Genomic DNA, 27,835 nt, shown 5'->3' with positions numbered 1-27,835 from the left:
TGGGTTGTCCTAAAGGTTGTTTGGAACTCCCTCCTATTTTGGTGGTGTTTATGTCATGCCATCAGGCCTGTCATGCGTTTGGAAGATTTTCTACTACTGGTCAGCAGCCAGGTTTTTTGAAGGGCTTCATCGAGAAGGCAGTGATGGATGATTTAGCCCAGCAAAACAGTGCTGCTGTTGACACCGCTTAATGGCTATTAGCACTAACTTAAAACTAGATGTTGGTGAAAGGCAACAAAGTGCGCAAGAGTTGGATTTCAAGCTGGGTACTGGGCACAGTAAAAACAATATTTCCTTATGGGAAAGGAAGTTGCTCTTTCTCCTTGGATGGCATTAGGACATTGTATTATGGCAATGCAAGGTCATTTTGAGACACACTTTTGGAAAGTTGTTGCAAAAAATTTTTTTGACTTGCAGGCATTCAGCACAGGACTCCAAACACATGCCCATGCCCTCTGCACCTCCAAAGAATAATTTGGGGCATTTTAGAAAAAAACAAGTACAGCCTTGGGGGGCATATTTTGTCCATCCCTTCTGTAGAGGATAGTGTGAAGGTTGTTACACTTCAACCTTAAGATTCATTTGGAAAATACCATATATACTCGAGTATAAGCCAAGTTTTTAGCCCTTTTTAGGGCTGAAAAAGCCCCTCTCGGCTTATACTCGAGTGAGGGTCCTGGCCAGCTTATATTTGGGTTGGCTTATACCCGAGTATATACAGTAATCAGAGTTGGACACAATCTTATCTTAAATTACAGTTTTATGTAAGTATTCAAAAACATTTAACCCACTGATACCTTAAGTAATGTAATTTTATTGGTATCTATTTTTATTTTTGAAATTTACCAGTAGTTTCTGCATTTCGCACCCTCATCTTATATGCGAATCAATACCTTTTCCCAGTTTTTTTTGTGGTAAAATTTGGTGCCTCATCTTATATTTAGGTCGGCTTATACTTGAGTATATACAGTAATTTCTTCCACAGTGTTCTCCATTTAAAATTTCCTTCCCACAACCTGGATTGTTGCCTAAAGATGGTGGGAAACCAACATATCTAGAGGTTGGGAAAGGTGCCCTAAAAACATTGCATCTCACATTGCAAACTGTTCAATTCAGTCTGATCACTGACCAGTGTGTATGTGTTCTCTTGCTTCCACTCTTACCAACATGTATATTTCATTCACCCTTCAGACACCTTATTTGTTAAAGAGAAATTTAGAAATTTAGTATTCATTATTTATTTATTTCAACTGGAGGACGTTATGGCAACTTATGGCCATAAATGGCTGACTAAAAATATCAGTCAGTGAATCAGATTGGATATTTTTTAATCAGAAATGTTGTGAGTGCCTTTGACTATATGCCGAACATTTTTCTGCAGAACTCAACCAGTGCATCCTAGCTGCAGTATATAATTTCCATGCAAATGCCAGCAAGCCCAAATGTATTCTGTGGCATCACCAATTTAAGATATAACAAGACCACTCTGTTCTGGACAAGAGTAATTAGCTGTATCTTTTTCCTTACCAGACTTCACAAAGAAGAGAGTGAGTGAAAAACGGATTGAGATGAATGGGGAGAGGGGTGTGTGTGTGGAAAAACGGGGATGGGGTGATAAAACATTTTTCTTTATTGTCCAAGTGCACAGCATTGGGTGAACAGTAATAAACACAGCAGAGGAATGTAAAGGAGCATTGCATTTCAGTTCTCACTTTTTCTTTTTTCTCCATTTTCTTCATAAATTTTTCTTGCTTTTTCATTGCTCCATGGCTCTTCTATTCATGGTCAACAACTTGGTTTCTCTCCCTCTTCCAGAAGAAAACCAGAAAAAAGCAGGCGTATTAGTCTTTGCAGCATAACAAGCATGGTCACATGATGCATTTTCTTCCATCCCTGACCTTCTCTGAGGCCTTCTTTCTTCTGAAGCTGGCAGAAGGAGAACCATCTCCGCCCTACCAGATTTTAACAATCTAAATTAATTCATTAAAGTGTATGAGTAATTTTAATTGGGAAATCTGTGGAGTTGGGCCATGTTAGGTGAAACATCCAATGAATGTAAACAAGTTAATTGGTAATTGTTTTTTCAAGATCAGGACTGGAGTGACTTTGGGGAAGTGTGAGGAAACTTTAGTTGTCTGAAGTTCCCTGATAATCTGGGACCTAATCCACATCTCTGATTGCTTCCTGCATTGTGAGCTGCCAGAATATTTTAATTCTACAAATAATTCTTATGTCTGTTTCATCCTCGGATTTGGGTGTCCAGGCAGATGATGTAATGGCCTGACTTCATCCAGGATTCTCTAATTTTTTATATTTACAAAAAAATTTATGTGTGCTTTCTAGATGAAATAAATTTGAAATTGAGAACGATATTGTTAATAGTTTTAGGGGTGTTTATCTACTTGAAATTTAGCTTTTGAGATCTTTTCCTTTTTAATATCTTTTTATGTAAGGGTCCTTCCTAACATTTAACTTGGCTACACAAATATTCAGGTAGTTCAAAAACTTTTGAAATTTGGAAATCATTTTGTTTTCAAAATGTCATGCTCTAATACTGAATAGCTTCATGTAGTTGCCAGGTTTTATTGGCAACATGGATATATGATACTGCATATGTAGTTATAACCTTGACACCAGACTTGGCATTACATTCTTAGTGAGTTTTGCTTCAATAATTAAAATAGAAACAATTAATATACACAGTCCTGAATTTGTTTAATAAACTGATTTCCAGTGTTCTAATTTGTAATCACTCCCGAAATTATATCTGATTTTTTTTCTTGTAATATAGAATGGAAATGTGTTGTGATTGTACACTGCATAGTTGAGTGATAATCTTTATTTTCTTATTTGGCAGTGTTTGTATTTAGATCAGTTTTTTTAAAAAAGAAAACTGTATTGGCACATCATAAAAACATAGGTTTGATACCCATATAAGATTTGAAATTATTCTAGCCTGAATGTAATATAGTTTGTCTCAAGTATTCTTTTTTGAGGTTTCTGAAAGGTAGCACACTAACCTAAACACAGTAGCTCACTTATCAATTTAATATTTTAGATGACTTTCCCCATCACAAATGACTTCTTCATTTTTGAAGTGAACTGTCCAGTACAGACTCCTCTTCATTGAGTATTTTAGAAGGCAGAGAATATTTCCTTATGTGTTACATTTTTGGAGAGTGCATTGCATCTTAGGAGAAGGAAGCAGCTTCTTCTAGCACAAGGGATGTTAATCTTGAAGAAGCTTTAACAGTGTCTATATTCACACTTAATGATTAGCTAGGATTACTGTATCCTGGTTATGTTGAGTGATCTGTATGTTGTATATGCATGTTGATTGCTTCCATTTCATAGGAGCAACTAAAACAAACCAGAAATTAGTAGTTTTTCATCACATCTAAATTCAAGATCATGGGTTGTTTCTCTGAAACCAGAATTCATAAACCAGCAACATATGGCTTGTAGTTCACCTGCTATTCTGATTTATTTGGGACGAAGAGATACTCGTATTATAAATTATCCATTTTTAATTTTATTTGCCTGTTGAAAAGAGGAACAAAACAGCCCCATGGGCTTTGTGTATGCTGCTAATTTACTGTCAGCCAGAATATGTCAGAAATCTTGATTTATTGTTACGTATTATTTAAGATATTTCTACTCCGCCTTTCTCTGTGGCCGGACCCAAAGCGGTTTACAGTATATAAAACACACAATATCAACAATAAAACATAAAATGCAAAAGGTTAAACACACTAAAAACACATATGTCAACCTCCACCTCCCTGATTTTGTGTAAATGCATTTTCGAACCGAATCGAATGGCAATCAGGGTCTTCTCGCTGGACCTCAACTCTAGACCAGGAGTGTAAATAGGGCTGTTCCCTTTAGTGCAGTGTTGACTAAAAGTTTAGACTCATTACAAAATGACTATTTTAAAAATTCCATCTTTAGGTGCTATTTATTTATTTACTGTTGTTATGTACCGCTTTTCTCACCCCAGGGGGACCCAAAATTCAATACCTGACTTACATATAAAACCAAATCATAAAATCTAAACAAGAACATATAGCTATGCATTAAAATTATATTTAGACATGAAAACATAGAATAAACAATATTTAGACATGAAAACATAGAATTAAAACCACCTAATATAAACATTAAAATCACATGATTTTGTATTCTTGGCTTTTGTCTGTCTGTACTTACTAAACATTTTTAAAAATCACATTGCAATTTACTTAGATGTAATTTGAATTCCTATCCCTTTGTGGTGGTTAGGAGTTACTGCAGTTGATTAGCAAATCAGTTTTGCATTTTACTTATTGAAATTTCCTCTTAGAAGTTCAGAACTGATAACATGCTTCTGAAAGAGAATGCCCGGAAACAAATTCATCAGTTTATCTATTTATTCATTAAAAGAGTGTATATTCTGTATTTTGCTGCTGTTTCTGGGGAGTTAATTTTTTTATGCATGGGCAAATAAAAATAACGTGTGTTTTTTTTAAAAAAAATGCAATTAAAAGTGAAGTTTGATGTTGCTAAATTGCCGTTAAAATATTACTAACTCTATATGCTCGTATATGTGTAGAAATTTTAGTCAAAAAATCAACCCCCCAAAATTGGTGTGACTTAACCCATAGGTCAGTGTAAATCCTGTACCTTAACTTTTATCAAAGAAGGAACCATCCTTACTCTGAGTACAGTGGCAAAAGGCCAGAGCTGAGTCAATTCCAGGAGAGCCTAAAAGAAGCACCAAACCAATCTACTCTCCACTTCAGTGTCAGTTCTGGCCTTTCTGAATGTCTCGTTGGGAAAATGGCAGTGGCAGCAGCTATTGAAGTTTCACTTTGAACTGTGCAAAGAGATTACAGAGGGTCAGTGCTTCGTTTACAGTTTTCCATGGAAAATGCCAATGGTAATGAACAGTTGGCTCCCTGAAGAGGAGAGTGCTACTGCTTTTCTCTTTCCTCAGAATGACACTTGACTCATCCATGGATCATATCGAAATTTGTAATGTTGGCCTCAAAATGTTTTTGTGGTTGACTTACACGTGAGTATATAAACCATATTTAAAGTCAGGTTATACTTGGAATCTGAAGGTCATTATAAAGGTACAGTTTAGGGAAACACATTTAATAGTGTAGTTTCACCATTTGTGTGCCAGCATAGGAAAAGCCTCTTTCCAGTGACAAAACAGTAGCCTACCTTCAGAAGAAAAGTCCCCAATACTATTTTGACTGACAGGCTACATATCCTGGGTTTTGGGCCATATTACCATTATTTAGAATAATTGGAAAGCGTATGGATCTTTAGATGTTGCTGGTCTGCTAATTGCCTTCAGCCCTAGTCTGATAAAGGATTGCCTGGTGAAGATCTGAAGGGCCACAAGTTCCCCATCCCTGAAGAAGAACATTTTTCTCTTTAGTCTTAGAGTAACAACAAATGACAGTTTGTGCCCACACTTTTCTCACCTGTGAGGGACAGTGCAAAAAGAAATGGGAAATGGGAAAAGAAACATACCTATCAGATCTTGCCAATACTACTTTCAGTGGCATAACATGTTGAGTATCAAGTTGATGGCATTGTATTAGGTAGTAGTGTTGAAAGCTGCAACATGAGACAAATAATATGATACAGGAAACAAGATGTTCACTTGCATGGGACAAGGTGTTAGTGTAGACAATTTAGTTATATTTGTGAAAAAAAGATGAATATTCTAAGCTTTACAAAAAGAATACCTGCCTGTATAATTTTATAAGAACAAACATGAGAATCCTGGTGCGTTTTTTTAGTTTTGGTTATTGTATCTATTTTTTAATGCTGTTCATGCTTGTTGAGCTCTTTAATCAGGCTTGGAGTGATGTTGCCTATCTTGGATGTACCCTTACAGACATCAGTAAGCACAAGTTGTTGGGGTTATTTTGGGTCATGTTGACCATGGAAGATACTGTTACGCAGCATATCCATGTTGTAACAGCAGTTTTGCATTCTGCAAAGGTGCACTTGATTCCTTCATAAATGTTCCTTTCCTTTAACTTGTTTTCACAAAACACTCCTGAAATCTTTGTCTTTATAATTCTTGGATTTGTTTGCTGTGGACATTTTTCTTATAATCTTCATTATGCACTGCATTACGCATCCTAAATAATTTGTAATTTCTCAAGTGTATCAGCACATTCACTGCATGTTTAGTGCATGTTGTGCTGTAATACCCAAACTGGTATGTAGTCAGAAAAGAACTATGAACATCATTCAACAATATATGTGCCTCTAGTTTTAATTCATGCTTTGAAAATGGCTGCATACCAAATGCACTGTATGGCTTTGTTTGGCTTGAAGGACTGCTTTTAAAATATAGATCAAATTTTGAAAATATAAGCTTTCATTTTTGATCCTCAATTTTCATGGCTCTTAAAAACACAAAGCTCCAATGTACAGTACCATGAAAACAAAGTTTTCATGAGCTCACTTTAAGCTGGCTTACATAACAGTGACACTGTTCTTAATTTGGACTATTAGGATCAGTGTATGAATTTGATCAAGGTGTCATGAAGATGTTCTTGCTGGTGAACAGATTACTAAAAATGAATCCTGAATCCTGTTGTTTCTAAAATACCTGAAAGCTATGATTATTAGTAATTATTTTATTGCTACATTTTTAAACTTTCTTGTGTTAAATACAAGTTTTCACATTGTTACTCACCAGGGTCCTGCCCTTTGTTATATGCAAACTCAAAAGCATAAATTTTGTCAGCAGCAAATCTAGCAATAGGTGAATAACAATTCAAAATCTTGAATGTGTGGCAATATAAAAAGCTCCATCCAGGGTTCAGGTTTATTGCTCACAATTCCTTATAAAATCCAGACTTCCATTAGGTGCTGCACATTCCATTGGGTGCTGCACATATTATGCAATTCAGTGTAAGAGCCGACAGTTTTGATATGCTAACATTTAAGAAATGGAGAGATCTTTGCATTGTAAAAGGTAGAAAGCATTATCAACCTTATATCCAAAAAAAGTTCCTCCCATTTTTGCTGTTATTGATTCTGCCGAGGGTCTTTGCATGCATAGGCCTCTTCTGTTGATAAAAGTTTTCTCTCTTCTTCAATTGAGACCCCAGTCTTCATATCTACAGATACCATTCCTCTGTGTGTGTGTGTGTGTTGTTTTTAAATGAATCCAATAAGATTTTTTAATCTTACGTATATATCAGTGGTTTTCAGTCTGGGGTCCCCAGATGTTTTTGGCCTTCAACTCCCAGAAATCCTAACAGTTGGTAAACTGGCTGGGATTTCTGGGAGTTGTAGGCCAAAAACATCTGGGGACCCCAGGTTGGGAATCACTGGTACATATGTACTCTTTGCTAGTTATGATGGATGGAAGGGAAGGGAATAAATATCTGGACATACCAAACAACTTCACTGCAGTTTTACATGGTCTGATTTTCAAAAATATCTGTTTTGTTTATTTATTACATAGTACCTAGTAGAGAAATGAAACATTTTAACATACTAATATTCTTTTGTTTCCACAGGGCTTCACTTTTTTCTTGTTCGTATTTTCCCCGGTCCACTGATTTGCATACTGGAAGTCTTACTTCAATTCCCATCCAGTCTCAAAATCTGTTTTCTTAATCTGTTATTTTCAGTAATGTACATTTATAGGAGCTTGAAGTAATAGACTGGTATGAACACTTATCCCGTTAAAATTAAGATCACTGAATGAATCCAAAGGGGTATTTGTTACTTCACAAAAGTGTTTAAAAACAAGTGATGGCTTTTATTTCCTAGTGTGACTGTGAAATACTATGGAAAAGCTTCTCATGCTGCTGCTTACCCTTGGGAAGGAGTAAATGCATTAGATGCTGCTGTTCTTGCATACAACAATCTGTCAGTTTTAAGACAGCAAATGAAACCAACATGGAGAGTTCATGGTGAGATCTTCATTCAATCTTATGTCCAGCAAGTAATACTTCAGCACTGTTTAAGGAAATATGTTGTATCTGGCATGTTAATGATCCAAATGCAAGGGACTGTATTTTTCTTAAAATTTGCAGTCATTTCTTCAACTAGAAACTAGTAAGAGCAACACGATATTGGGAATACAGTGGTTCACTTAATGTACTGCATGGTTCACTTAATAGACCTAAATGTCCCAAACTTAAGTTGTTGAGTGTTCATACAAATAGCGGCTGGTAGCTTCATTTGTGTTAGTGCAGCAAATGCTTATAGTTGTATATGTGAGCTAATAGTGAAATGCCACACATCTTCATCACCACATTAGATGCATGCCATCGCCACATTAGTAGGTGGCATGTATCTTCCCTGCTCCAGGTTCAGATTAGGATATTGTCTTTCAGGCGTGTGTTTTTCATACATGGGTATAGGGAGTTCAAAAACCTTGTTTAAAGATAACTCAGTGTCGAAGCCCATAATTTACAAGCTTTGCATTTCAATCACCAACACATTCAGTGATGAAATTCCATTATAACTAATTACTTAATTTTGAATGCTCTTTCATATGAAAATACCTTGTTTGCCCATATGTCATGGGGGAGGGTCATTCTAGCATACGGTAATCCTGTCTATACCTGAAAGGAGGAGAGTGGGCTGCAGGCTGCATACAACCCCTTTTTGCAGCTTTCTGAGACCACACTAAGCCTTTCAATATTTGTGTATATTTGTCAGGTTTTAAAAATTGTTCCCAAAAGGCCAGGAGTGATGCTTTGCCTCAAAACACTATGTCCCTGGTCCCCCAAGCGTCCTTAGTTCTGCAGAAGTCTTCCCCCCACCCCACTCCAAAATAAAAAAGCTCAAAGAAGAAGAAAAAATAATACAGGAACTGGAAACCAGAAATTATTTCTGATACTTTTTGTAGCACATCTTTGCCTCCAAATTTGGAGGTATGGTCTACCATGGGTACAGGTGTGAAAATAGACCCTCCTCCCTCTACGTTTTCCAGTCTTCTTGACCTTACTAAGCCTTAGTGATATGGGCATAACTATAGGAGGATATCTGGTTTGTCAAACATCACCATTTTGAAAACCTGTAGATTCATCAATCTAGTTTCAGCAGCTGAAGTTTGTTAACACCACTGAATAATTATGTAAAAATGTAATTTTCAGCTGCATGGTAAACTGACCTCATTATAGCACAATTAGAGTGCATCCATTTTTCTGTATTTTTATTTTAAGGGTGTCATGCATGATGTGAAATCCTATAGTTGGAGTGCTCCAAAGTTTCATTTCCCCTGGTTTTATAATGCAGTTATATGGACCTACTCTAAACCAGCTATTTTCAGTATGAAGAACACAACTGGATGAAAGCTGCACTATATCAGAAGTAACGAAATGATAAGCTGGTGCCCTTTAATTATACAATAAAGGAGCACTGTGAACATGCTTCTCCAATAGCTATCAGTGCACTTGGAAGGAGTCACATGCCTTGTCCTCACACACTGCAGGCTTTTGAGCTTTATAGCAGCTGCTGAATAAATCCATGGAAAATCACCTTCAATGCTGCTGCAGCAGTGTTTATAGGTTACCATTCTTTTTGTAATCCATATGGACTTAGTACTATCAACCACTGAGAAATTATAAATATTTATATTGAGCATATTTCAAATATATTTGGCAGTCCAACACATATTATTCAACATCCAGTATTCAAGCCATTCTGATCAGTGGCCATTATGACACTTTCATTCTCTTATTAATGGAGCAGTTTGAAATTTTTGATTTTCTTTTGAAAGTGCTTGATCCCTTTAAAGATTTTATAGCTTACACTGTGATTTTAAAGTGTTTGATTACTAGACAAGATTGTAAAAACATCTTATAGGCAGTCGTCATCTGAACTGTGAGTCAGAATATTCCATTTATTGACACTGCATAAACATATCTATCAAGGAAGCTTCCCTTCACAACTAAAAGAAAATAAATTTTTTTAATAATTTATCCTTTAGTAATTTCCCAATTTAAATGCACGCTACAGAGTCCATTTTGTCTTCTGAATTTCTTTCCATTTGATTCTGTTCTGTGAGGATTTTACAAATGGATGGTCTTATAAGTCTGTTGCTGGCACATTAAAGATTGGCATTGAAGTCAAGATAGACCCCCCCCCCCCCATGTATATATACCTAATGTATATGGGACCTAATGTGGCTTACGCCATAGTTTAGAACAACACAAGTAAAAACAATCTAGATTCAAAAAATTTAAAAGCATTAAATATAATCCTCCTAAATAAAACATTAATTTATAAAAAAATTAAAAGCCCATTAGTTGCCCTACCCAACCAGATTAAAAATTGAAACCTCGTTTAAATGGTAGTGTCTAGACTTGGCAGTAGGAGAACAGGAAGGGACCCAACAGAGCCTCCTTTGGCAGACAGTTGCATAGCCTGGGAGCAGCCACCTAAAAGGTCTCTCCCATGTCCTTCTCAGTGGCCCTCCCTGTGACAGTGGTGGGACCAAGAGAAAGATTTCCTTTGAAGATTCTAAAACTCGGGAAGGCTCAAATAGGGAGCTGGGTCTTTCAGTTAGCCTGGAACTAAGCCATATGGGCTTTGAATTTGCCCAGAAATGAATCAGTAGTCAGTGAAGCTGTTTCAGTGAGAGAATTTTATGTTATCATGAGCAGATTTGACTTCCCAGGGAATGGGAGTAGTTGATGGGTTTCCAAGCTAAGATTTGAGTTCAGGAGCACACACAAACCGCAAACCTGAGATTTCTGGGGTAGTCCCCATTTCCTGATCTGCCTTCCAACTGATAAGAAGAAGCACCTGTGTCTTGTCTGGACTAAGTTTTAATTTGACCTTGGCCAATGAACTACTAACAACAGACTGGTTTATTATCTCGATAGTTTACTTCGAGTCAGATGGAAAGGAACATAAATTCCCTTCCATAAGCAGAAACAGAAACTTACCAACAAAACTATTTGCAAGACTGCTTTGCTGGCTAACAGGCCAGTCCAGTGGTGCAGAGGAGCAGGGCAAGACAGGAACTGTAAGTGATGTCAGACTATTTTTCTTCAGTACAGAAATACAGGTGGAATGCTGGCATATCATTTTGCCAGAGTAATTGGTACAATATTCTACATGCTAGTGCTCAATCCAGTACACCTTGAACGTGGCCATGTTTTCCAGTCACATCAGTTTTTGTGGCATATCGCCACAGGATATGAGGATATGATTCACAACCTAGCCTCCAGAATTTAACATATATATAAAGATATGTATACACCAGGATAGACATTGAAATTGAAGAACCATGTCTTATATATTCTGGCTATATATTGTTCTAAAATACTGAAAATGATACAGATTTTGATCTTAATGGATTAGTATACTGTCAAGTTAGTTGAATAGCAATTGTGCTAATACATTACAAACATTGCCTTTTGTTTTAGTAGGTGAGCATGAGGTCAAAACTAAGAATTTAGTGGCTTTAAAATTAACACATTTTGTTAAAATCACTTAATAAAAATATAGTTTTTTCAAAGGTAATCACCCTATTATTCTCATTCCCTCATTTCAGAAAAATTATTACATTGGAAAAGTGGATAATATCTTCTATAATTAAGGAATTATTTTAGTTACCTTGGATACATCTTGTCAAGTCTGCCATGGAAAAAATATTTCGCGTTGCATAGTTACCACACAAAAATTGCTGGTTAGACTGGGTTATTAGCTTTAGTTTTAATCTTTTTTTGCACAAGGAACATAACTATTCATAGTGCCAATCTTCTGGTGAACATCTAGCTTTTATATAGCTATGCAAGGTAGCAAAGCACAGCACATAACCTTACAACAATTAAAGCTGTTCTGTGCCAAGTGTAGGTAGTTTTTTTTTTTCAAAAATAACTAAAAGATTTTATATGTTGGTTAATTTAAATTACAGTGTGATTGGATTTTCAAACAGTTGCTCTTGTGGGCAACGGTGTTCCCTTGAGAGGAAGCTTATGTTGGATAAAGCAGCCAATACTAGAAAGCAGAGGAGCATGGTTATTTCAGTAACAGGGCAGCTAAAGAACTGTTAGACAGAGCATTGATTCGGGAAAATAACAATTTCTAGTGTATCAAAGACACCTAATTCATTAGCATAAGTTTTAAAATCTGGAAACTGTAATTGAAGTATAACAACACTATACCCCATGTTAGAATGAAGAAGTTGTTATTCAAATAACTTTTCTGTAAAGGGCTTACTGGTCCAGATTCTTACATGGATCACTACTAACATTGAATTCAAGAATATCAGTATATCACCACTTTAGTTTTGTTCACTCCAAAGTGTTTCTGCAAGATATTAGGGAAAATTCAGGTAATAATTTAAAAATTATTTTCTATTTCAAAGGGGTTCTTTGTTTGCAAAATGAAACTAATGAAGGATAATGTGTCCTCTACTTTTAACTGAAGCTCCTGCAGCAACTGCCATGTTGCACGAGCTGTTTATTAGAAGTGAAACAACAAGAATGCAAAGAAATGTACAGTAGAGTCTCGCTTATCCAAGCCTCTGGATTATCCAAGCCATTTTTGCAGTCAATGTTTTCAATCTATCGTGATATTTTGGTGCTAAATTTGTAAATACAGTAATTACAACATAACATAATTGCATATTGAACTACTTTTTCTGTCAAATTTGTTGTATAACATGTTTTGGTGCTTAATTTGTAAAATCATAACCTAATTTGATGTTTAATAGGCTTTTCCTTAATCCCTCCTTGTTATCCAAGATATTTGCTTATCCAAGCTTCTGCCGGCCCGTTTAGCTTGGATAAGTGAGACTCTACTGTACTTGTTTCCCTTCCTTGATAAGAAACATTTGTACTACTCAATTTGGGCATTGCACATTGAGACAAACATTGCTCTTGCTCGGCTTAGTTTCTCACACGTTTTCATAACAAAACACTTCTCAAAATTTAAATAAGAATGGTGGATTTGTTAGCAAATTGGTGGTGATCCGTTAGTGCAATTTAATACAGTACTTGACTCTTTAAAATCTGGGATTTGAAATATTTTCTTAAATTTAGTTCTATTGTTACAGCACATAAATAGCAAGATAACGTATAATGGCATTGTCCCATTATGTAGTTAAGGAAGGAAAGGGGGGAGGAAAAGTGAATGTAACAGCACCTGTAAGATTTTTTTTTTGTAATTTGCATGGGCTTTTATGGATACAAACCCACTTCTTTAGATACAGTTTAGAGTGATAATAAATTAGAATTAGCTGACCACTATAAGGATCTGAAAGACCTGTATAACCTTATGCAGCCTTTTGGAAAATCTACAGGAAGAGTCATGATTTGTGTCCTTCTGGAAATTATTACAGGTTGAGTATTCCTTACCTGAACAACTTGGTACCAATTTTTTTCCCGTTTTTTTCAGGATGTGAATTACTTCTACAAAATGACATATCTTGGAAAGGGGTCCTAAGTCTAAATGTTCATTTATCTCTCTATCTATATCTATATATATAAAAGAGTGATGGAATCACAGCACCGGACAAAACAACAAAACATAAACACCCCACAACCTCGAAAATTGACAGCACAACCCCTCATCCACGCCTCTAGGTTGACACAACAAAAAGAAAAGAAAAATAAAGTCCTAATTAGAGGGAGAGGAATAATTGTTTTTATCCAATTGCTGCCAGTTAGAAGGCTAAGCTCCGCCCACTTGGTCTCCTAGCAAGTCACTCAGCCCAGGGGACAGGCAGAGTTAGGCCTCACTTAGGCCTCTTCCACACTGCCTATAAAATACAGATTATCAGATTTTAACTGGATTATATGGCAGTGTAGACTCAAGGCCCTTCCACACAGCTAAATAACCCATTTATAATCTTATATTATCTGCTTTGAACTGTATTATCTTGACTCCACATTGCCATATAATCCACTTCAGTGTGCATTTTATCCAGCTGTGTAGAAGGGACCTCATATAATCCAGTCCTAAGCAGATAATATAAGATAAATATACAGTACAGTCTCACTTATCCAACATAAACAGGCTGGCAGAACGTTGGATAAGTGAATATGTTGCATAAGAAGGGATTCAGGAAAAGCTGATTAAACATCAAATTAGGTAATCATTTTACAAATTAAGCACCAGAACATCATGTTATACAACAAATTTGACAGAAAAAGTAGTTCAATGCTCAGTAATGCTATGTAGTAATTACTGTATTTACAAATTTACCACCAAAATACCACAATGAATTAAAAACACTGACTACAAAAACATTGACTACTAAAAGGCAGACTGCGTTGGGTAATCCAGAACATTAGATAACTGAATGTTGGATAAGTGAGATTCTACTGTAATATGAAATAATTACTGTGGTAGAATAATACAGAACGATATAAACCAGGACAGTAAATAAAGAGCAACACTCTGAAAGCAGGGAAATTGGGAATTCCACAAAGAAAACAATCAGGGCAAGCTAACACCTCCCAAGAAAGGATTCTTCCAGTAGGGAAGCTGAGAAGGGAGTGAAGCACTGTGTATTACCAAAGTCATTATTATTACTATTATCATTATTATTATTATTATTATTATTATTATTATTATTATTATTATTATTATTATTGTGTTGCTGTGAACCGTGAAATGAATACAATCTGGCTCCAAGTATTCAAAAACACTAAAATCACAATATATAAAAATTACTGTGGTATAATAAAACAGAACAATACAATCTCTACAATCAGAACACTAAATAAAGAACAACACTCTGAAAACGGGAATTCCACACAGGAAACAATCAGGGCCAGCTAAAACCTCCCAACAAAGTATTCCCATCACCAAAGTCCGGCAAATCCTCTGTTTTCTGAGGGCCACAGACAGTACAAGCACATAAAATATCGCAAAGAACACCACTCTGAAAACAAGGGAATTCCAGACAAGAAACAATCAGGGCCAGCTAACACCTCCCAACAAAAAAATCACTCGGGGGAAGCAGCCAGGATTTAAAGCTGCAAGGCCATTACATGCTAATCATTTCCCCTAATTGCAGCATTCATACTTGGCTCCAACAGACAACAAAAAACCCAAACAATCAGAAATATTGTATATTCTCAAGTTTTAGAAAATAATATCCCCTGATGGCGCAGCATGTTAAAGCTGAGCTGCTGAACTTCTGGACTGAAACATCACAGGTTTGAATTGGGGGAGCGGAGAGAGCCCCCACTGTTAGCCCCAGCTTCTCCCAACCCTAAAGTTCAAAAACATGCAAATGAGAGTAGATTAATAGGTACTGCTCCGGTGGGAAGGTAATGGCGCTCCATGCAGTCATGCCACATGACCTTGGAGGAGTCTATGGACAACACCAGCTCTTCGGCTTAGAAATGGAGATGAGCACCAACCCCCAAAGTCAGACACAACTAGACTTAATGTTAGGGGAAAACCTTTACCCTTTACCTTAATTACCATCAATTCCTCAATACTTTATTTCCCATACCACCAGACTTCGCCACAGCAACGCGTGGCCAGGCACAGCTAGTATTTCATATATTTCTTCTATATGTAAACCAGTCGTTCTCAACCTGTGGGTCCTCAGATGTTTTGGCCTTCAACTCCCAGAAATCACTTTTTACCTATGTCAACTTGATAAAGACACAGGGTCTATTCCCATCCCAATTTGCACTTCCAAGAATTTGCAGCACTTTATCAGTCACCTCGTGTTTACAATATTTATATGGTGCACCTTACCCAGTCTACTTTTACAACCTCTCCATTTTAATCCATGTTTTTATTAGCTCTTGTCATTTGTTTTTACTGGCTAATGTTTAAATTTTTATAATTGTGCATGTTTTTTGTCTATTGTTGTGTTTTATATTGATATTGTTTTTATTCGGGCTTGGCCCCATGTAAGCCGCCCTGAGTCCCCTTTGGGGAGATAGAGGCGGGGTATAAAAATAAAGTTATTATTATTATTATTATTATTATTATTATTATTATTATTATTATTATTAAATCCTAACAGTTTGTAAACTTGATGGGGAGTCTCTATCCAATATTTTTAGATACAGTTTAGAACCTGGGGACCCACAGGTTGAAAACCACTGATGAAAACTGAAAGGAATGTCATATGACATTTTAAAAAATAATGTGCCTAAAACAAGTTTTATACACATCAAACCATCAGAAAGTAGAGGTATCACAATCTCATATTTGAATTTGGTGTATTTTGTATTTCTGGATAAGGGATAATCAACCTGTATATTCCATTCCACTTCCACACCTGTGTAAACATGTTTTATACCTAAACGTTTATTATCACTCTGTCCTTCATCAGAAGTGGGTTTACATCCACAAAAGTTCATGAAAATATAGAAAACAATCTTAAAGATGTTGCAACATTTATTTTTATTGTCCTGCTTCCCTTCCTTCTTTTTATGTTGCAAGAGACTAACACAGCTAATTTTCTTTGAAAATTAGGAGCTGTAATGTTAGAAACAGATATGTAACTCAATGAGGTCTGATGTAAACATATTTTAAATTTATGTTAACCCTAACATGAATCTTCTTCCACACGTTAGAATGTTAAGCGGATGGATTTATATTTTGTTTTCTGCTCCAGTAAACCATATTTCACTTCTGTGTTACTGCTTACGGTTCAGTTAATCTTACTTCTTCTGGTGCCAGCTAAATGTTCTCAGTTCTAAGAACAGCAAATGACTAACAAAGAATGTGAACACAATCTAACTCTACATCTTTTTGGTTTGCGATGGAATACATTTTCCAGTTCTAAAGAAAATCTTCAGACTTTGTGTCCACTGATCGGCTGGAGATTAGAAGAGTTGGATCAAATGCATACATTACTGTGACTTCTCTGTTTAGCTGATTTGCCAGAAACCTCTGAAAATCCAGTGTATCAGAGTAATGTCATTAACATGTATCTTCTTTCTTTTAGGTGTAATAAAGAATGGAGGTGTGAAACCTAATATCATCCCTTCATATGCTGAATTAGAATTTTATTTGCGTGCTCCTTCATTGAGGGAGCTCTCTATCCTGACAGAAAAAGCAGAGAACTGTTTTAGAGCTGCAGCTCTGGCTACAGGGTGTGAAGTAAGGTTCTTAAAGGCTAATCACAATTCTGCTTAAGATATAATGTCAACTTTCTCAAGTAAATTTAAAATGTGGATTATATCTTGATAAGTCTACTAAAAGATTGAGAAAATTACAGCATTTTTTCTTTTGTCTCAGTTTCCCAGTTGTTCCTCCACATTTGTAGTTTTGACTTTTGAAGATATGATTATTGATGGATTTGTTAAAAATGTTATTTCTGGGAATCTGGTCCTCCAGTGTGATGCTATGAGTAGCTTTCAGCAGAATTAAAATATCGTCATCCCGGAAGACCTAGAAATTACTAGAGAAGTGTTCTCTCAAGTTAATTTTTTTTTGTTTCAAACTTGATCATATACTTTAATTGAAAAAAATGTATATCTTACCCTTCTAGGTGGAATTAAAAGGTGGTGCAAATGACTACTACAATGTGCTTCCTAACAAAAGCCTGGAGAAGGCTTATGTAGAGAATGGCAAGAAGCTTGGCATGGATTTCATCCCAGATGATAATGTTAACGGACTGTCAGGTAGTAACAGAACGTCTTCCTGTTCAGTTTTCATTCTGGTTTTTCCTCTAATAATGTCTTAATTTATTATTCTTCCACATTATTTTACTGGTCTTGGATCTATGTAGAGATAAAACCTCCCAATTTTTACTTGGTTTTTATCATGTTTACAGAAGAAGACAATTATAATTCTAATTATTTTCCCTTCTTTAATTTAATGAAGATTAATATTTTTTATATTTTAGAAGATTCACATTGCTAGGTGATTGTACAATACAAATTTTAAGATTTTTGAAGGGAAAGTGTAATTTTATTGGATTATAAATTATTGTTATTTTAATTAAAATACAGTACATTAAAGTGCAATCACAGATCCAGTAATGCATGTTTAAAACTCTTTAATCATACCTTCGTAATAAATTCCAGGGTGGACTACCGCAATGCGCTCTACATAGGACTGCTTTTGAAAAGTGTGCAGAGTTTATTCAAAGAGCATCAGCCAGACTGCTAACTGGGGCTGGCTGTAGAGAGCTCACAAGGGCAGTAGTAAATAGAACCATCAAGCAGTTGGAAATTAATCTGATGTACAAGACCTGTAATGCACATTATAATATCATTGCATCACATTTATTTATTTATTTACTTACAGTATTTATATTCCGCCCTTCTCACCCCGAAATGGACTCAGGGCGGATCACATTATGTCCATATAGGGCAAACATTCAATGCCCATAAACACATCGAACCGAGACAGAGACAACAGACAGACAGACTCAGAGGCAATTTAACCTTCTCCTGAGGGGATGTTCAATTCTGGCTACAGGGGGGAGCAGCTGCTTCATCATCCACTCTGATGGCACTTCCTCACTTCCTCATTCCAATGTTGTAAATTAGTTAAACTTGCCTCCCCACTTTTATAAGTGGTACCTTATTTTCCTACTTGATAGATGCAACTGTCTTTCGGGTTGCTAGGACAGCAATGAGCATGGGCTATATTTTATTTTATTTTTTAAAGTATACACTTGGTTTATTGAAAAGCAAGCACATAAATTACATGAACAATTAAAAAACTAATTAATAGCTAATTAAAAGCATCAAATAAATCATGGAAAGGTCATTTAACCATTGCACCTCTTCCCTTCCTACATTTTAATGACTTTTTTATTTGATGCATCTTTCCTATCAAATCATGAGTTCAACCTCAAAAACATCCACAATGCAATCTGAACATTTTGATGGTTTGTCTGGAGAATGTCCTATAATCAATACGTTATGGTTTAGATTTTTTTTTGTGGTGAAAGTTAGGTTTCCTGTAATTAAAATACAATTTAGCTGTTAAAACTCACACTAAACACATAATTAACACAATAAGTGTTCATTATCTAAACCTTCCAGGGTGTTAAAATGGGGTAGGAGATTCTGTGTGGCTGCTTTAATGTGAAATAAGGTGTGCTGAAATGGAAGGCTCAATCCAACTTCTAGTCCCAACTTAAGTATTGGAATGAATTAACCAAAGTAGGATCTACTCCGGATGTTCTCAACCTGTGAGTCCCCACATGCCTATATTTTATTTTTAATTGACGGGTGCTCACCCTGCCATGGGCTGGCCTCGAACTCATGATCTCATGGTCAGAGTGATTTATTGCAGCAGCTGTTTACCAGCCTGCGCCACAGCCCGGCCCCACATTGTGTTGTAGCTTAGATCCTTATAATCTGTACCTCATTGTATTTGCTTGTGTGCTCTTTATTTTTATCATACCTAACAGTAGTTTTGTCTTCCAATGTAGTTTGGGCCATACTTTGATTTTCGTTTTGCTTTTTCCTCCATTCCCCATATTCTTGCAGGAAGTGGAAAATTAAATGTTAGAAATGATGACATTTGGATCAGAATAAAATTCATAAAATACATGAAATTCTGCAAAATGTCTTGCTACAGTATATGACCTAGATTTTTGATACATTGTTCTATCCATATAACACATGTTTGGACAAAATACTAAGGTATGCATCTCTCTAGGTTCTACTGACTTTGGAAATGTCTCCTTTGTGGTTCCTGGGATTCATCCTTATTTTTACATTGGCTCTGATGCTCTAAACCATACTGAGCAGTATACAGCAGCTGCAGGTTAGTGTATTTTATGTGTACATGAAACTGGGGACACCCTACAATAAAAATGACATGAAGCAGATGAAAAAGTTAATGTTATTAATGTTAGGGATGAAAATTAGTTATTGCAATTAATGAAATTTGTAAAATTACTTTGTTGTCCCCAAGCACTGATGCTTGAGAACATTAAATTGAGTTAATGCCAGGCAGTCTGTTATTTTAGATCAGGGGTCCCCAAACTTTTTAAACAGGGAGCCAGTTCATGGTCCCTTAGACTGTTGGAGGGCCGGACTATAGTTTTTTTTAAAAAAACTATGAACTAATTCCCATGCACACTGCACATATCTTATTATGAAGTAAAAAAACAAAACGGGAACAAATACAGCCTCAATGTTAATAATATAATTATAATAAAAATAATAAAGAGGGTTGGAAGAGACCCCTTGGGCCATTTAGTCCAACCCCCTTCTACTTTCGTGCACCAAAAGCACAAGCAAAGCACCCCTAACAGATGGCCACCCAGCCTCAATGTTGTTCATAACAACAACAACAACAACAACAACTATGTATCGCACAGTCCTAAATGCTTGGGAAGTGTTCGACTTGTGATTTTGTGATACGAAATCCATCATATATATTTCGTTTGCTGTGTTATACTGTGTACTTCTGTCAATAATAATAATAATAATAATAATAATAATAATAAAGAGGGTTGGAAGAGATCTCTTGGGCCATTTAGTTCTGCCTTTGCACCAAAAGCACTAGCAAAGCACCCCTTAATAATTAATAATTAAATAAATAATAATTAAAATACCATTATAAACAAGCAAAGCTTTGGAAGGCACGCACCAGGCGTGGGAGGAGGTGGGAAAGGCGTGCGTTTTTCCCTCCTCCGTCGTGCTGCGTGCGCCTTCCTCGGTGGAGGAGGAGGGAGCCGCTGCCGCAGAGGCCGCATAAATGGCTTCGATGGGCCGCATGTGGCCTCCGGGCCTTAGTTTGGGGACCCCTGTTTTAGATGGTGGTTCTCGGAACTAGAGTATCACATTATTTTAGAAAGGCAAGGAGGTTGTTATTTGTAATCCCTACTTCACATTTGGTTATTCTTCCTTCACAGTTCACTTTTATGTTGTTTAAATTTACCTTCTTCCAACCTGGAATATTTTTTTCAACTGAACTACAACAGCTTAAATGTAATTGTTGCTTTGGGATAATGTAAGGCCAACATTTCAAAACTATCCGTTTGGAAAATAATAGTCCTATTTCTTTTTGTCCCTGTTCTGTATGATTTGACTCTTTTTTGTGTCTTCACCTTCCACTACCCACACAGGTACTGTTTAGTTGTAACTTGTATAAGAAAAAGAGAAACCAATACTTCAGGCCATACATTATACACAAGACGCACTGGGATGCTTATATATTAAAACTATATTTTTATTGGCTGGCTAGAATGCTAAAATAACATACGAAGCTGCCCCTTTTTCTACTTAAAGAAATTCAGCTGAGAACTGCATATTTGGAGTTATATGTGTTAAATGTGTTCGTCAAATGTTTTGATATGGCGAATAAGCTAATAAGTAAAACATATAGTACCTGCCACTACCCACGTGTGATCTTCACTCACCCTTCAAGCACTTTGTTTATTAAAGTTTAACAAGGAGTGCTGTTAAAGGTTATTAGGGGATGATAGATTTACTCCAGCTACAGAATACTATTTTCAAGTTCAACCTGTAGGGATATCTACTTTGAAGAAGATAATAATACTTTGTTACTTTGAAGAAGATAACAACAACAACAACAACAACAACGTATTTGTAACCCGCCCTATCTCCCTGAGGGGACTCAGGGCATTTTCCAAAGATCAGTTCTTTAACAAATGGCCTCTTCTGTTTTGTTAGATAGTGTTGGGAGGGCATGGGATTTAGCTAGCAGTACATTTGGGCTTCAAACTCTTATCTTGCTAAACTTTTCATTTGATTTGAAGAAGAAGATGCAAAGCAAAAGTAGCATTGATAAGAGAGGGAGGAACCAAGAGAGGAGAAAATGGGGAAAAGCTTATCAGTAAATTATCCAGGTACACCCAGTATTGTGTAACCAGAAATAATCACACTAAGGGGAATGACAAAAATCTTGTCTTTGCAACTGAGGAAAGATTGGAGGCAGCTGTGATCATGTTCTCACAATTTGAAACGGTTATTAGCCCTTTCTAGATCACCATCTAAATACCTTAGGACCAGATCCTGTCTGTTCTTCGAAATTAAGCAGGATCTGGCCTGGTTAGTACTTAGATAGGGTACTGCTAATGAACACCAGGTTGGCAAGAAACAGGCAAAATCATCTTTGAGTATTCTTTGCCAAATACTTCCCTTCAAGAAGTAAGAAGAAACAGTAGTGAGAAAAGAAAGGATGCATTTGCTGCTTAGTGTTTGCCAGTGGCAAATTGCACCTCCTGTTGACTGATGTATATGTTAAGAAATGCCTTAGAGTAATAGGACGACACATGCCCTATGGGTAGCTTTCCAAATCATTTGTGCTGTTCCTATCTCCCCCCAATATACCACCAACATTTAATAAGAATTCATGTACTAAAATGCAGTGATGAATTACAAAATGCCTTTTGAAAAAATGCAATAAACAACAACATGCCTTTTGGGAGATGGGGTTGTCTCTGAAGTTTGGTATTGGACGAGATTGCCAACCGCACGGCAGGCCCCAAGAAGGGGAAATTGGCCTTCAAATCCAGTGAAGGGGATATCCCAGAACAAAATTGTTCCCAATATTCGTGTGAAGCTATTTACATATGTATTAATAGCTTAAAGAGATGGCTCAGTATAATTAGAAAGCTTCTTGTAATCGGAAAAATAGGGCAAGCTACCTGTGCAAATCCAGTTGCAGAAAATCAGGATTACTGTTCTTAATTACCAAAGCTGATGGGTTGCCTAATGTGATCTGGATTTAAATAGTTGCTTACAATGCTTGATACATATAAAAACTCCCAATTATAGATTATATATTCAAATATATTTTAACTTTTGAATTTCTTTCCCAGTACTCCAACATAGTCTTATTGAGCTATAGGACAGTAGGAACTGAAAGTCTGTTGTATTTTTCTATATTATCTGAACAAGAGCTTTAAGGGATGCTATTTCATTCAGGAACTGAATACAGTTCCAGAACTGTCCAACTGTTCTTTCATTTGTTAGATACAGAAACACATTGCTGCTATAACATAAGCTTTATTGGTGGTAAGTGATGCAGTAGATGGTACATAGAGAGGTATTCCAGAGTCCTTGCTGATAGGGTCTAGTAATCCCCTCAATGATAGAATTTGAGCCCTAAAATCTACTCAAGATTGTCCCACAAATTCCTCATCTCTGGAATGAATGGGAAGCCCTTGGCTGGAATGCACCCCCCCCCCCCCCGGGTGGGAGAAATGGTCTCCCAAGAGTGATATAGTGTAGAAGCTAATAGAAAATCAAAATATGGAAGCTCTCCTTCCCCTCTTGTATTTTTGAGAATTGCAAGCAGGTTTGCAACAGAAAAAATGAACTTTGGTCTATTTTCAGTCTTATCTTTCCGCAGCCTCAAACTGCAAAACTAATGCAAAAAGTGTGCAACAGTGTCAATAATACAAATGAATATTTTCATCCCACTGGACAGCTGTAAATATTTGGCCACAGTCTAATAAGGACTACTCAGGTGGCAGAGACCTGGCTTGGTAAAGACATGTACAAACTATTTTACTGAGAGTATGGAGGTAGCAAAGTTGTAGTTCATGATATATGGAACACAGCATGAACAGTTTCCTCAGATTCTCCATACGTTAATGATACACTTACCCAATGAATTCTCGGGGTCCACGGGCTCAGGATTCAATAAGTCAACTAACTGCAGATCAAAATATTTTAAAATTTTTAAAAAATCAAACAATAATAAAAATCAGAGAAGTATATGACATCTCCTCTCTTCCCCACTTTGCCAGTTCATGAGAGGACCATGGCAGAAGCTATTCCGTAGCACTCCTCTGCTGAGATTGAGGAAGCTACTCATATCACATTTTTATATATCCACAGAATGTGGGCTTGGTTGAATCATTCCTCTGCTGATACAGAGAGTTTGATGTTTCTAGCCAAGAAGCATGTCTGTTGCAACTGCTTTAATCTCATTTGTCCTTGTGTGGCTTTGCTTCATTTTAGGGTCAGAAGAAGCTCAATTCTATGCTTTGCGGACAGCAAAAGCACTAGCTATGACTGCATTAGATGTTATTTTCAAGCCAGATCTGTTGGAAAAAGTCAGAGAAGATTTCAGAATGGTGAAACTGAAAGAGGAAGCCCTTCTACATATCCCTGAACATGGCAAAGGACCTGTCCTTGGCATTGGAGCAGCATGTGCATCACATTGAAATAGTGCCACGGGTTACAAATTTAAAATCACAAGAAACTCTACAATCGATCTGTGTGAATTGAATGTTTAATAGCTGTAGAGATGCTGACATTTTGAATGGTGCAACTGAAAACCTCAATGCACTTTTGCAAATTTTTCTTGATCTGATGTCATCTAGCTATCTTAATTTGGCAGACAAAATTACATGATTATCTAATGACTGAAAATGTGCTCAATGTCTTAGCTTTGCAGACTTTTTTGAGCTGACTTTTATATTACTAGTGTGATAGTTTGAAAGGAATTGAACTACCTTCATAGTAATTGCGCTCTTGCCAAGAAATAGTGAGAAGTGTTGCATATTTCATTTAGGATTTGCAAAACCAAATGCAATCAATCAAGAAAATGTAATTCTGCCTGCTAAATCTGTATGCATTTGAAATGCTTTGCAAAGAAGGATACCAAAGGTTCAGTGGTGTTTGCAAAATGTACCTAGACCACCTTTATACTGATGGCTTGCACTTTGTTCTTAACATTCTTGCCAGTGTTTCTTGTTCTTACATTCATTTTCAAGCATACTTTGGATCAAACATTTCTGAAAGACTATCCTTTGTAATTGATTTTGCACATATTAATAAGCTCTTGAGTCCTTGTTCTGCACAATTTTAACTATATTTATGGCTTAGTAGTTTTGCATATACATATAATCCAGAGGAAATCAACATGTATATAAGGGGATAAGCAACCATAGCTCTTAAACTGAAATAAATTCTTTCATGGAAAAAAGTAAGAAAATTAGTAGATCAGCTCTAGGAGAAACTGAAGGAGTAGGTGCAAATCATTTCTTACTGTGTGTTGTAAGGAAAAATATTTACAGAGCAGTTGGTATTCTAGACATTTTATTACTAAACGATTGCCTAGACAGGTTTTCAGCAAAAAGGTATCTAGAATCTACATTCCATTCAAGTCACTACCAAAACTTGATTTAAATGGATATATTATACACTTTTTATGTAGATAAAGCATTGTAGCAAGTTTAACAGGACTTAATGTATTTGCATTTCTGACTGAAGCCCTTATGTTCACTTACACTAATATATATATATATTGACAGAGAGCAACATTTCTGTATATCATCTCTAGTAACTGTCCAGAAAATTTCATGTTGAACTATTTTGCAGCACTTTCACACGAAAAACTTTTTTACTTTCCCACTGTTGTTTATCTAAACACTGTGCTGTTTTGATTTGTGTGAAAGCAGAAATCACGCACAAGTAAATAGCAGTGAGAGTTTAATGTATATAACTGAAAGGAAATTATCAGTAGTATTTTGCTCTTTTGCCTTCTTACCAGCAAATGAAGGGGGATTTTGAAAGGTTGCTTTCATAGAAGTACGGGCAGGAATAGGAATTCATCCAGTGTCCATATTGGCAAGACCAGAGCCACATAAAACTCTAGTTAAGGTTCCTGATTAATTGCATTAATGCTAATTATTATTCATGATAGCATTCATAGCAAAGGCGAATTAAGAGTGAAATCCAGTGTCTGTCTCACTTCAAGTGGACCCATTGAACTCAATTGAATTTGTTGTCTGGTTTTATTGAATCAGCTCTGGACCAAGATTTCCTCGCAAATACTTTGTTGATGGTGAGTAGAGGAATTCTGCTTAGATGATCTAGGTATGCAATCTGCTGCATAAGCAAGGTATGAGGAAGCTAATAAAGTGTTCTTTTTTTACTTCCTGTGTAATGCTATCTCAGGCAGGATTCTTCTAGCTTTGCAAAGCATTAGAATTGCCAACAAAGGCAGAAAAAAAATGGCCCATTGGATCTACATTGTATTAAAAGCAGTAATTCAAGAGAGAAGAAAGCTCCTTAGTCAGTTGTTGCTTTCCTGGAAGCTTGTCACAGACTGGCATCTGATGGCTTGTGGCCCAACTCTTTGACTAGCACCGCCTTCATTGAAAAATTCTGAATCATATTATCCCCATTATTTTGTTTATTTTATTCTTTAACGGTTACCTAGTTTTGGAAGAGGATTTGGCAAATTCTTGAGTAATATCTCCTTACATGCGTGAACTGGAAAGTAAAATAATTTAGTGTGAATTTCTGTAATTGGATTTGGACAGACTTATCTCTTAGTAAGACAATTTTAAATAACATTTATATTTTTTGGTGGTTGAATATATTTGGAAATGCTTGATGATTATTTGACTAGTCAAAAGTCTTGGATCTTGCAGTTGTCGTAGGAGTACAAAAATACCTCTTTTCTTTGCACAATACAGTAAGTAAAACACATTAAAACAATCATGCTGGAAGGGAGGTTTTCCTGTTAAACATGGTAGTTGGATGGAGCATTTATTTGGATAAGAGTTTCCAAGTGTCTCTGGTGTGAGCCAGAGGTAATTTTCAAGGTAATTCAGTCTTGGAAATACCCCTTATTTGTAGAAGAATAGATAATATTTGATTGCTTTTGTTGGCTCAGTGTGAGTTTTCTGCTGAGGCAAAAGAGAACACATTCTGAAATAAAAAAGTTTATAATTTCAGAAGGTGTCTGATAATAGTTCACATTTTAATCACATTCAGTCTTCACAGCGTTCTGTCCTCAGCCTTTCCATCCTGTTAGTCATTCAGTGATGTTATTACTCCAGTATTGATATTTTTGCAAAGGAAGCCATAGGTTGTATCAGATACTTTATATTAAATAAAAGTTGGAGGGTGCCACTTTAGTCCACTTCAGTTTTGTTCACAGTGCCTCTTTATTGCATGTATTTATTGCATGTATACAACCCCAACCTCCTCCATATCATAAGGATGGTTTTGCCTCTACTGAGCCACATATTAGACAGGAGCGCTCTTGTGCCATTTGTGTATATTGTATATACTGTGAAGTCTGAATTTTAGAATATTGCTGTAATGTGAATGGACAAGGATCATTGACAAGTTTAATGCAAATTCACAGTCAAAAGAGTTTTTGTTGATTCAAGGACACTGGAAAACATTTCTACAATATTACTCTGAGTTGCAAGGCTATTGCAGAATGTGTATGCGCTTTTTTACATCTTGGCTACTTTTGCTTTACAAAATTCTGTATGCTCTTGAATCTGTTATTTTCAAAGAGAGATATCTTCAGGTTATCTTCAAAGAAAATTATTGTCAAAGAAAAAGTAAACTGTATAGCTTGATGGTAATTCACTTGAAAAAATGGAATGGCTGAAGTACACAAATACATGTCATGACTTGGCTGATGCTTTTTTTTGGTACTTCTGAAGGCTTAGCTTTGCAGGTGTATTTTGCAGTGCTTATTTTACCTCCATATGAAAATTAAAATGTAGGAGTTAAAATAGCTTTCTCTGCCATTTGTAATAAGGATTTCTTGATTTGAATGCTGGAGCTACACTTTTGAATTTCAGTGTTGATGTAAAGTGCTTTAAGATTTTTTCCACCTTTTTGGTGAGTCACTGCTGGTGAGCTGTCCTTTTCATTCTGTGCAATCAATTGTACTGCTGGTATGCTGTTCATAAATACTTGTTCGATTGTATGAATAAAACAGTTGGCTTGTGTATTATGCAGTAGTGGTAATAACTTATTAAATGAATTTCGATACCAAGCAAGGTAAGGGGAGGAAAGGATGAGCTGCCCTGATCCTTGTGATAAGTAGGTTGGGGAGATACCAGCTGTATAGGTTTGATTGGCTAATACATTCCTAGGTAGTAAAGGAACTTCCCCTAATGAACTCCTAATTTAATAGGTCCTGATCAAATGGTGATGGTGGGATGTCACTC

The 27,835-nt window shown here is 36.2% G+C and overlaps 1 protein-coding gene across 1 annotated transcript in view; it reads left to right on the top strand.

The window, feature by feature from the left end:
- The window catches only part of pm20d2 (peptidase M20 domain containing 2), a 31,604-nt gene extending 3,986 nt beyond the window's left edge, over positions 1 to 27,618 (top strand). Inside the window, exons 3-7 of the mRNA XM_003215548.4 lie at positions 7,795 to 7,937; positions 16,910 to 17,064; positions 17,456 to 17,588; positions 19,585 to 19,692; positions 23,868 to 27,618. Coding sequence (XP_003215596.1) covers positions 7,795 to 7,937; positions 16,910 to 17,064; positions 17,456 to 17,588; positions 19,585 to 19,692; positions 23,868 to 24,073 — 745 coding nt within the window. The 3' untranslated portion in view covers positions 24,074 to 27,618. The remainder of the gene's footprint in view (positions 1 to 7,794; positions 7,938 to 16,909; positions 17,065 to 17,455; positions 17,589 to 19,584; positions 19,693 to 23,867) is intronic.
- Positions 27,619 to 27,835: the final 217 nt, after the last annotated feature.

Source organism: Anolis carolinensis, chromosome 1 (genome assembly GCF_035594765.1).
Source record: "Anolis carolinensis isolate JA03-04 chromosome 1, rAnoCar3.1.pri, whole genome shotgun sequence".
NCBI lineage: Eukaryota > Metazoa > Chordata > Lepidosauria > Squamata > Dactyloidae > Anolis > Anolis carolinensis.
The sequence above is the reverse complement of the archived record's forward strand: the minus strand, read 5'-3'. Positions and strand labels throughout refer to the sequence as shown.